At 56.3% G+C, this 11,578-nt stretch overlaps 1 protein-coding gene across 1 annotated transcript in view; it reads left to right on the top strand.

The window, feature by feature from the left end:
* Window positions 1-11,578, top strand: part of RPTOR (regulatory associated protein of MTOR complex 1) — a 157,743-nt gene that overhangs the window by 59,633 nt on the left and 86,532 nt on the right. Inside the window, exons 9-11 of the mRNA XM_082271304.1 lie at window positions 1,891-1,956; window positions 5,891-6,082; window positions 9,177-9,317. Of these exons, the coding sequence (XP_082127430.1) occupies window positions 1,891-1,956; window positions 5,891-6,082; window positions 9,177-9,317 (399 nt within the window). The remainder of the gene's footprint in view (window positions 1-1,890; window positions 1,957-5,890; window positions 6,083-9,176; window positions 9,318-11,578) is intronic.

Genomic DNA, 11,578 nt, shown 5'->3' with positions numbered 1-11,578 from the left:
ATAATGGGTATATAAGGGACAGATAGTGGGTATATAAGGGATATATAATGGGTATATAAGGGATATATAATGGGTATATAAGGGACAGATAATGGGTATATAAGGGACATATAGTGGGTATATAATGGATATATAATGGTTATATAAGGGACAGATCGTGGGTATATAATGGGTATATAAGGGACAGATAATGGGTATATAAGGGACATATAATGGGTATATAAGGGATATATAATGGGTATATAAGGGACATATAGTGGGTATATAAGGGATATATAATGGGCATATAAGGGACATATTGTGGACATATAAGGGACATATAGTGGGTATATAAGGGATATATAATGGTTATATAAGGGACGGATCGTGGGTATATAAGGGATATATAAGGGACAGATAGTGGGTATATAAGGGACAGATAGTGGGTATATAAGGGATATATAAGGGACAGATAGTGGGTATATAAGGGATATATAAGGGACAGATAGTGGGTATATAAGGGACAGATAGTGGGTATATAAGGGATATATAAGGGACAGATAGTGGGTATATAAGGGACAGATAGTGGGTATATAAGGGATATATAAGGGACAGATAGTGGGATATATAAGGGACAGATAGTGGGTATATAAGGGACAGATAGTGGGTATATAAGGGACAGATAGTGGGTATATAAGGGACAGATAGTGGGATATATAAGGGACAGATAGTGGGTATATAAGGGACAGATAGTGGGTATATAAGGGATATATAAGGGACAGATAGTGGGTATATAAGGGACAGATAGTGGGTATATAAGGGACAGATAGTGGGTATATAAGGGATATATAAGGGACAGATAGTGGATATATAAGGGACAGATCGTGGGTATATAAGGGATATATAATGGTTATATAAGGGACAGATAGTGGGTATATAAGGGACAGATAGTGGGAATATAAGGGACAGATAGTGGGTATATAAGGGATATATAAGGGACAGATAGTGGGTATATAAGGGACAGATAGTGGGTATATAAGGGACAGATAGTGGGTATATAAGGGATATATAAGGGACAGATAGTGGGTATATAAGGGACAGATAGTGGGTATATAAGGGATATATAAGGGACAGATAGTGGGTATATAAGGGACAGATAGTGGGTATATAAGGGACAGATAGTGGGTATATAAGGGATATATAAGGGACAGATAGTGGGTATATAAGGGATATATAAGGGACAGATAGTGGGCATATAAGGGATATATAAAGAAAATATAATGGGCCATTATAATTGGATCGTTCCCCTGTGGTTCTCTCTCCTTCGCTCCTCTATTAGGAAGTCAGTGAAAAGTTAATCGTTATCTGAACCTTGACCCCCGAATCCTGGCTGAGCTCCTCCCCCACCAATCACTTTCTATGTGTGATTTGTATAATTACCACAAGAAGAAAGGAGGGAACTGAGAGCCAATCACTTCTCTTCTTTTTTTATCTAATTTTTCATTTTCTGTGCAGAGGATGCTGGGTAGTTAAAGCCCTACTCCGGGCAGAAAAAGGTTCTTGTTAACTCAAAGTGTTTAGGAAATAAGCTGCAATCGTCGGCTTCCTCCACTCTGTGTGACCCATCCCCCAAAGCCTCTTCTCTTCAGTCTCACTCTGATGACATCACATACCATGTGATACCGCGAGTCCTGCAATGTATATGAGGAGAATAAGATAATGACCCTCATTCCTCCACTTCTAGACTCAGTGAGCATTTAACCCTTGCAGTGAGGGGGTGGAATTGGATCATTTTATTAGCAATTCTGGTGTTCAGGTTTATTATAAATGATAGTTTTGTTCCTTCTTATTAATTTATTGTATCCTTTTCTTATCTTTTATTTATATATCTGAGCCTTCTGTGTATTCCAGGCTGAGCACCGCACCATGACGGCATTCATTCTGGCAGTAATTGTGAATAACTACACCACAGGACAGGTGAGCTCCTCTGCCCCCCACTCGGGTACCGGCCTCCTCTGCCCCCTCCCGCTCGGGTACCGGCCTCCTCTGCCCCCTCCCGCTCGGGTACCGGCCTCCTCTGCCCCCTCCCCCTCTGGTACCGGCCTGCTCTGCCCCCTCCCCCTCTGGTACCGGCCTCCTCTGCCCCCTCCCGCTCGGGTACCGGCCTCCTCTGCCCCCTCCCGCTCGGGTACCGGCCTCCTCTGCCCCCCACTCGGGTACCGACCTCCTCTGCCCCCTCCCGCTCGGGTACCGGCCTCCTCTGCCCCCTCCCGCTCGGGTACCGGCCTCCTCTGCCCCCTCCCCCTCTGGTACCGGCCTCCTCTGCCCCCTCCCGCTCGGGTACCGGCCTCTGCCCCCCACTCGGGTACCGACCTCCTCTGCCCCCTCCCGCTCGGGTACCGGCCTCCTCTGCCCCCTCCCGCTCGGGTACCGGCCTCCTCTGCCCCCTCCCGCTCGGGTACCGGCCTCCTCTGCCCCCCACTCGGGTACCGGCCTCCTCTGCCCCCCACTCGGGTACCGACCTCCTCTGCCCCCTCCCGCTCGGGTACCGGCCTCCTCTGCCCCCTCCCGCTCGGGTACCGGCCTCCTCTGCCCCCTCCCGCTCGCATACCGGCCTCCTCTGCCCCCTCCCACTCGGGTACCGGCCTCCTCTGCCCCCTCCCGCTCGGGTACCGGCCTCCCCTGCCCCCCCGCTCGGGTACCGGCCTCCCCCTGCCCCCCGCTCGGGTACCGGCCTCCTCTGCCCCCTCCCGCTCGGGTACCGGCCTCCTCTGCCCCCTCCCGCTCGGGTACCGGCCTCCTCTGCCCCTCCCGCTCGGGTACCGGCCTCCTCTGCCCCCTCCCGCTCGGGTACCGGCCTCCTCTGCCCCCTCCCGCTCGGGTACCGGCCTCCTCTGCCCCCTCCCGCTCGGGTACCGGCCTCCCCCTGCCCCCCCGCTTGGGGACCGGCCCTCCTCTGCCCCCCCCGCTCGGGTACCGGCCTCCCCCTGCCCCCCCCGCTCGGGTACCGGCCCTCCTCTGCCCCCCCCTCGGATACCGGCCTCCTCTGCCCCCCCCTCGGATACCGGCCTCCTCTGCCCCCCCTCGGATACCGGCCTCCTCTGCCCCCCCTCGGATACCGGCCTCCTCTGCCCCCCCTCGGATACCAGCCTCCTTTGCCCCCCGCTCGGGTACCGGCCTCCCCCTGCCCCCCCCCCGCTCGGCGGGTACCAGCCCTCCCCTGCCCCCCGCTCTGGTATCGGCCTCCTCTGCCCCCTCCCGCTCTGGTACCGGCCTCCTCTGCCCCCTCCCGCTCTGGTACCGGCCTCCTCTGCCCCCTCCCGCTCTGGTACCGGCCTCCTCTGCCCCCTCCCACTCGGGTACCGGCCTCCTCTGCCCCCTCCCGCTCGGGTACCGGCCTCCCCCTGCCCCCCGCTCGGGTACCGGCCTCCCCCTGCCCTCCCGCTCGGGTACCGGCCTCCCCCTGCCCCCCGCTCGGGTACCGGCCTCCTCTGCCCCCTCCCGCTCGGGTACCGGCCTCCTCTGCCCCCTCCCGCTCGGGTACCGGCCTCCTCTGCCCCCTCCCGCTCGGGTACCGGCCTCCCCCTGCCCCCCGCTCGGGTACCGGCCCTCCTCTGCCCCCCCGCTCGGGTACCGGCCTCCCCCTGCCCCCCCCCGCTCGGGTACCGGCCCTCCTCTGCCCCCCCCCTCGGATACCGGCCTCCTCTGCCCCCCCTCGGATACTGGCCTCCTCTGCCCCCCCTCGGATACCGGCCTCTGCCCCCCCCGGATACCGGCCTCCTCTGCCCCCCCCTCGGATACCGGCCTCCTTTGCCCCCCGCTCGGGTACCAGCCCTCCCCTGCCCCCCGCTCTGGTATCTGCCTCCTCTGCCCCCTCCCGCTCTGGTACCGGCCTCCTCTGCCCCCTCCCGCTCTGGTACCGGCCTCCTCTGCCCCCTCCCGCTCTGGTACCGGCCTCCTCTGCCCCCTCCCGCTCGGGTACCGGCCTCCTCTGCCCCCCACTCGGGTACCGGCCTCCTCTGCCCCCTCCCGCTCTGGTACCGGCCTCCTCTGCCCCCTCCCGCTCGGGTACCGGCCTCCTCTGCCCCCTCCCGCTCGGGTACCGGCCTCCTCTGCCCCCTCCCCCTCTGGTACCGGCCTCCTCTGCCCCCTCCCGCTCTGGTACCGGCCTCCTCTGCCCCCTCCCGCTCTGGTACCGGCCTCCTCTGCCCCCTCCCACTCAGGTACCGGCCTCCTCTGCCCCCTCCCGCTCGGGTACCGGCCTCCTCTGCCCCCTCCCGCTCGGGTACCGGCCTCCTCTGCCCCCTCCCGCTCGGGTACCGGCCTCCCCCTGCCCCCCGCTCGGGTACCGGCCCTCCTCTGCCCCCCCGCTCGGGTACCGGCCCTCCTCTGCCCCCCCGCTCGGGTACCGGCCCTCCTCTGCCCCCCCTCGGATACCGGCCTCCTCTGCCCCCCCTTGGATACCGGCCCTCCTCTGCCCCCCCGCTCGGGTACCGGCCCTCCCCCTGCCCCCCCCCGCTCGGGTACCAGCCCTCCCCTGCCCCCCGCTCTGGTACCGGCCTCCTCTGCCCCCTCCCGCTCTGGTACCGGCCTCCTCTGCCCCCTCCCGCTCTGGTACCGGCCTCCTCTGCCCCCTCCCGCTCGGGTACCGGCCTCCTCTGCCCCCTCCCGCTCGGGTACCGGCCTCCTCTGCCCCCTCCCGCTCAGGTTCCGGCCTCCCCCTGCCCCCCGCTCGGGTACCGGCCTCCCCCTGCCCCCCCGCTCGGGTACCGGCCTCCCCCTGCCCCCCCGCTCGGGTACCGGCCTCCCCTGCCCCCCCGCTCGGGTACTGGCCTCCCTTGCCCCCCGCTCGGGTACCGGCCTCCTCCTCTGCCCCCCGCTCGGGTACCGGCCTCCTCCTCTGCCCCCCGCTCGGGTACCGGCCTCCTCCTCTGCCCCCCGCTCGGGTACCGGCCTCCTCCTCTGCCCCCCGCTCGGGTACCGGCCTCCTCTGTCCCCCCTTGGGTACCGGCCTCCTCTGACCCCCCCTCTAATACCGGACTCCTCTGCCCCCCCCCCCCCACTCGGGTACCGGCCTCCTCTGACCCCCCTCGGGTACCGGCCTCCTCTGACCCCCCCTCGAATACCGGACTCCTCTGACCCCCCCCCTCGAATACCGGACTCCTCTGACCCCCCCCCTCGAATACCGGACTCCTTTGCCCCCCCCGCTCGGGTACCGGCCTCCTCTGCCCCCCCCCCCCCCCCGCGCTCGGGTACCGGCCTCCTCTGCCCCCCCCCCCCCCCGCGCTCGGGTACCGGCCTCCTCTGTCCCCGTCCCCTGCTCGGATACCGGCCTCCTCTGTCCCCTGCTCGGGTACCGGCCTCCTCTGCCCCCCCGCTCGGGTACCGGCCTCCTCTGCCCCCCCGCTCGGGTACCGGCCTCCTCTGCCCCCCCGCTCGGGTACCGGCCTCCTCTGCCCCCCCGCTCGGGTACCGGCCTCCTCTGCCCCCCCGCTCGGGTACCGGCCTCCTCTGCCCCCCCGCTCGGGTACCGGCCTCCTCTGCCCCCCCCGCTCGGGTACCGGCCTCCTCTGCCCCCCCCCGCTCGGGTACCGGCCTCCTCTGCCCCCCCCCCCGCTCGGGTACCGGCCTCCTCTGCCCCCCCCCCCGCTCGGGTACCGGCCTCCTCTGCCCCCCCCCCCCCGCTCGGGTACCGGCCTCCTCTGCCCCCCCCCCCGCTCGGGTACCGGCCTCCTCTGCCCCCCCCCCGCTCGGGTACCGGCCTCCTCTGCCCCCCCCCCGCTCCGGTAATGGCCCCCGAGATCTCCTGTAACTGAGATGTGCTTTGGGTGGAAGGGACTCTTTACAGATTTGCTGTTCAGAGTGCTGTCACCCTTACTGCTAATAATCCTATTTATTCCCCTCCCCCCAGGAAGCCTGTCTGCAGGGAAACCTGATTGCCATCTGCCTGGAGCAGCTGAATGATCCGCACCCGCTTCTCCGCCAATGGGTGGCCATCTGCCTGGGCCGTATCTGGCAGAACTTTGATTCGGCACGCTGGTGTGGTGTACGGGACAGTGCCCATGAGAAGCTCTACAGCCTCTTGTCAGACTCCATTCCAGAGGTGAGAAGAACCCTTCACACTGTAAAAAGCTACAGAGCCTTGAAAAAGTATTCATACCCCCCTGAAATTTCCCACATTTTCTCATGTTACACCCAGAAAAGTAAATATATTTTATTGGGATTTTATGTGATAGACCGACACAAAGTGGCCATAATTGTGAAGGGAAAATGATAAATGATACAAATAAATCTGTGAAAAGTGTGGCTGCATTTGTATTCACCCCCCGGAGTCAATACTTTGTAGCTCCGCCTTTCCCTCCAATTACAGCTGGGAGTCTTTTTGGGGATGTCTCTACCAGCTTTGCACATCTAGAGAGGACATTTCTGCCCATTCTTCTCTGCAGAATATCTCATCTCTGTCAGATTGGATGGAGAGCGTCTGTGAACAGCAATTTTCAAGTCTTGTCACAGATTCTCAATGTGATTTAGGTCTGGACTGTGACTGGGCCATTCTAACACATGAATATGCTTTGATGTAAATCAATGTTTCGCAACCTTTTTACCTCGAGAAACCCCTGAAATAGTTTATATCTACAGCTCACGGCACATCGGTGTGATCAGCGATCTGTAGATATAACTACAAATATTCTTAGAAATCGCATTAAGCAACAGAATAAATATTAAAACTCCTTAATGTGAAACTCGTGCTTGCTTTTTTTATACAGATGCTCAAATCTGGGTCAAACCTTAGACAAGCAGTGTACAGGGGGTCAGCAGGGCAGAGCACAGGATTCAGGAGGTAACAGTACATAAAGGAGGGAGAGCACAGTACAGGGGGCAAGGAGGGAACTGTATAGTACAGGGGGGCCAGGAAAAAATAGTATGGGGGGGGGCAGGGGGAACAATACAGGGTGACCAGGAGAGAAAAGTACAGGGGGGCCAGGAAAGAATAGTATGGGGAGGGGCACCTCCGTCCCAGTCTCAGGTCTTTTCTTCTAAGATTGTCCTGTATTTGGCTCCATCCATCTTCCCATCAACTCGGACCATCTTCCCTGTCCCTGCTGAAGAAAACCATCCCCACACCATGATGCTGCCACCACCATGTTTCACAGTGGGGATGGTGGGTTCAGGGTGATGGGCAGTGTTAGTTTTCCCCCACACATAGCGTTTTGCTTTTAGGCAAAAAAAGTTGAATTTTGGTCTCCTCTGAGGAGAGCTCCTCCCCCCACATGTTTGCTCCTCCCCCACATGGCTTCTCCCAAACTGCAAACAGGACTTCTTATGGCTTTCTTCCACCAATGGCTTTCTTCTTCTCACTCTTCCATAAAGGGCAGATTTGTGGAGCGCACGACTAATAGTTGTCCTGTGGACAGATTCTCCCACCTGAGCTGTGGATCTCTGCAGCTCCTCCAGAGTTCCCATGAGCCTCTTGGCTGCTTCTCTGATGAATGCTCTCCTTGCCCGGCCGGTCAGTTTAGGTGGACGGTCATGTCTTGGTAGGGGCCCGGTCGGTCAGTTTAGGTGGACGGCCATGTCTTGGTAGAGGCCCGGCCGGTCAGTTTAGGTGGACAGCCATGTCTTGGTAGAGGCCCGACCGATCAGTTTAGGTGGACGGCCATGTCTTGGTAGAGGCCCGGCCGGTCAGTTTAGGTGGACGGCCATGTCTTGGTAGAGGCCCGGCCGGTCAGTTTTGGTGGACAGCCATGTCTTGGTAGAGGCCCGACCGATCAGTTTAGGTGGACGGCCATGTCTTGGTAGAGGCCCGGCCGGTCAGTTTAGGTGGACGGCCATGTCTTGGTAGAGGCCCGGCCGGTCAGTTTTGGTGGACAGCCATGTCTTGGTAGAGGCCCGGCCGATCAGTTTAGGTGGGCAGCCATGTCTTGGTAGAGGCCCGGCCGGTCAGTTTAGGTGGACGGCCATGTCTTGGTAGAGGCCCGGCCGGTCAGTTTAGATGGGCAGCCATGTCTTGGAAGGGGCCCGGCCGGTCAGTTTAGGTGGCAGGCCATGTCTTGGTAGGGGCCCGGCCGGTCAGTTTAGGTGGACGGCCATGTCTTGGTAGGGGCCCGGCCGGTCAGTTTAGGTGGACGGCCATGTCTTGGTAGGGGCCCGGCCGGTCAGTTTAGGTGGACGGCCATGTCTTGGTAGGGGCCCGGCCGGTCAGTTTAGGTGGATGGCCATGTCTTGGTAGGGGCCCGGCCTGTCAGTTTAGGTGGACGGCCATGTCTTGGTAGGGGCCCGGCCGGTCAGTTTAGGTGGACGGCCATGTCTTGGTAGGGGCCCGGCCGGTCAGTTTAGGAGGACGGCCATGTCTTGGTAGGGTTGCAGTTGTGCCATACTCTTTCCATTTTCCCATGATGGATTGAACAGCGCTCCGTGAGATGGTCAAAGTTTGGGAGATTTTTTATAACCTAACCCTGCTTTACACTTCTCTACAACTTTATCCCTGACCTGTCTGGGGGGTTCCTTGGCCTTCATGATGCTGTTTGTTCACTAAGGTTCTCTAACAAACCTCTGAGGGCTTCACAGAACAGCTGTATTTACACTGAGATTACATTACACACAGGTGGACTTTATTTACTAATTAGGTGACTTCTGAAGGCAATTGGTTCCTCTAGATTTTAGTTAGGGGTATCGGAGTAAAGGGGGGTGAATACAAATGCAGCCACACTTTTCACAGATTTATTTGTATCATTTATCATTTTCCTTCCACTTCACAATTATGGACACTTTGTGTCGTCTATCACATAAAATCCCAATAAAATACATTTATGTTTTTGGTTGAAACATGAGAAAATGTGGGAGATTTCAGGGGGTGTGAATACTTTTTCCAGGTACTGAGGTGTTAGGATGTCTCTGATAGGTCCTCCCAGGTTACATTCACACAGAAGGACAGCGGTTAATAGAGGCAGCAACACTCTGCGCTTTGGTCGCAGAATCGCAGACCCCAGACGCAGAGCATCTCTCTAGAGTCAGTCGCTGGCTCTAGTCGCAGTGTAGCGGCACCCAGCCATGGATTTGTAGATTAATGGGCGGCGGCTCTTCACACACATTGCACTCCGGCAGAGATTAGAAATGACCGCCCCTGTGCTGCCATGTGAATGTAGCCTTAAAGGAGAAGTCAATGCTTTATACTGAGCCATCATCTTCCCATCCAGGTCCGCACATCGGCTGTTTTTGCCCTCGGAACGTTTGTGGGAAACTCCGGGGAGAGGACGGATCATTCCACAACGATCGACCACAACGTGGCAATGATGCTGGCCCAGCTCATCAACGATGGCAGCGCAATGGTGCGCAAGGTGAGCGCCCTCTGCTTATACAGTATATATAATATACACTGACCATCCCCCCCTTATACTGTATATGATATACACTAATGACCATCCCCCCCTTCTTATACTCTGTATATAATATACACTGACCATCCCCCCCTTATACTGTATATGATATACATTAATGACCAGCGGGGTCACTTTATCTATAAAGAATAATTCCAATTTTGTTTATTAAGTCTTGCAATCAATAAGCATAAAATCAATATACATAAATAAATATATACATATTTACATGAAAAGGGAAAAAAATACATAGCAAGTTCTGCTCTCAAAGACTGCCTTTACAGCAAAAACAAAACTCACATCATGAAACACATCATTACCGGGGAAAATAATCTTAATAAGACTCACACCACCACACCAGACATCCAACCTGCGAGGTCAAGAAACAAAACCACTCCCATTATGCATGCAGCCCTTCTTCAAAAAGAAGATATTAACTAACAAAAGCTAAGGGAGTGAAAGAAATAGCATAGGAAAAAAGCTTTTCACCCAGAGATGGACAGTTCACCAAAAGCAGGTCTGATATTCCTCCACGCCCTTATCCAGACCGCTCGAGGCTCCCTGCCCTTCTCAAGACCCCGAATCTTCCCAACCTCAACCAGAATATCGTAAACCACCACCTCGACAGGGAGGACTTTCTTCCGCAGGGTAATCTGGCACCGTGCATTCCACGTGAAGTAACGGACAACTATACTAACTAGAAATAGTGTATCCAAATCAAAATTCCCAGGGAGTCGGGAATGCCCCGTACACCCACTCCGCATAACTCATGCGATAGAGAAAGGGGATGCCTAGAGTCCTCCCCACCCTTTTATACACCTCTATGTTAAAGGGACACTGGAGCAAAAAGTGGCCCATAGACTTCACTTTCCCAACACACTCCGCTCTAGGACAATCCCGATCATCCACAGGGCGATGCTTCAGGTTCCCTCTCACATAGAGCCTTCCATGGAAAGCGAGCCAGGCTTGATCCCTAAACTTCAAAGGGATTCTTCCTAAGTTAATTAAACGCAACCCCTCCCTCATTACGGGGCCTGGACAATCCCTTAAGGTCAGCGACACACTGAAAGCAGAGCCCAAAATCCTCTTCTCCAGAAGCTTCCTGGGGAGGGACTTGATATCCCCCACTGTCACCTGCCACTGCCGAAGTATTTTCAGACACGGGGCAACATAAGCCAGAAGCTTGCCATGTCGGACTCTCAGACTTTTCACTGGCCCTCCATTTTCCCAGCATCGCAGAAAAGGCCTAAACCAAGATTGAAAAATACCCACCCATCCCGGCGGGGTCTCTGCCAACATATTACTAAGATTGTACTTAAAAAAGAGCAGAGAAAAGAAAACTATAGGGTTGACCATTCCTAGACCACCCTCCCGCCTGGACAGGTAAGTTACATTGCGTTTGATCAGGTTCAGCCTATTTCCCCATAACAGTTGGAAAAAGCAGCTGTACACCCTTGCATAGAGAGATTCCGGCAAGATACAGACAAAGCTGACATATAAAAAGATTGGGATCAGGTAAGTTTTAATCAGTTTCCATTTCTTCCAGCTTGCTACTTTGGCATTGGCATTCAACAACCTGCTTTCCCAATTTCGATGACCATAGTCACCAGGACCAAATTTGATGCCCAACGCTTTCATTTCCTGCTGGAGCTCTGGGAAGGCATCCAGAAGTTCAAAGCTTTCACCCTCCTCACCCATCCAGAAAACTTCACTCTTTTCATGATTGACTTAAGAGCCAGAAGCCTCCGTGTACTGCTCTATCACAGAGACCACCTCCTGCGCCTCCTCCATCCCAGAGATAATAACAGACACATCATTGGCATAGGCCACGACCTTCAAAGGCACAACGATCCACCCTCTAACCTTCTTATGAAGGGGTCGATTGCGAATGCATATAGCAGGGGGCTCAAAGGACACTCCTGGCGCACACCAGTAGAATAAAGAATAATTCCAGTTATCTCAGCTGCCGAGCCCTGTGCCAAGCGGCTGTGTACTGCACACAGAAGGTTCGCCCCTCAGTATGGGCGCCATTGACAGAAGGCTTTTCATGAATGGATGAGATCATACTCTATTCCTTGTCCAATCAGAGAATGGCTTCCATTACTTCAGAAAATGCAAAGAATTCTCTGAATGGCGGCAATGCCGAGCGGCCAACCTCCTGTGATCACAATGCTACACCTCAGGACCCGCAAGCAAGTGGAGATCTCTGTACTAGAGGTGTA

Source organism: Pelophylax lessonae (assembly GCF_965119305.1).
Source record: "Pelophylax lessonae genome assembly, chromosome: 11".
Lineage (NCBI taxonomy): Eukaryota > Metazoa > Chordata > Amphibia > Anura > Ranidae > Pelophylax > Pelophylax lessonae.
This window is presented reverse-complemented; position numbering and strand designations above follow the sequence as displayed.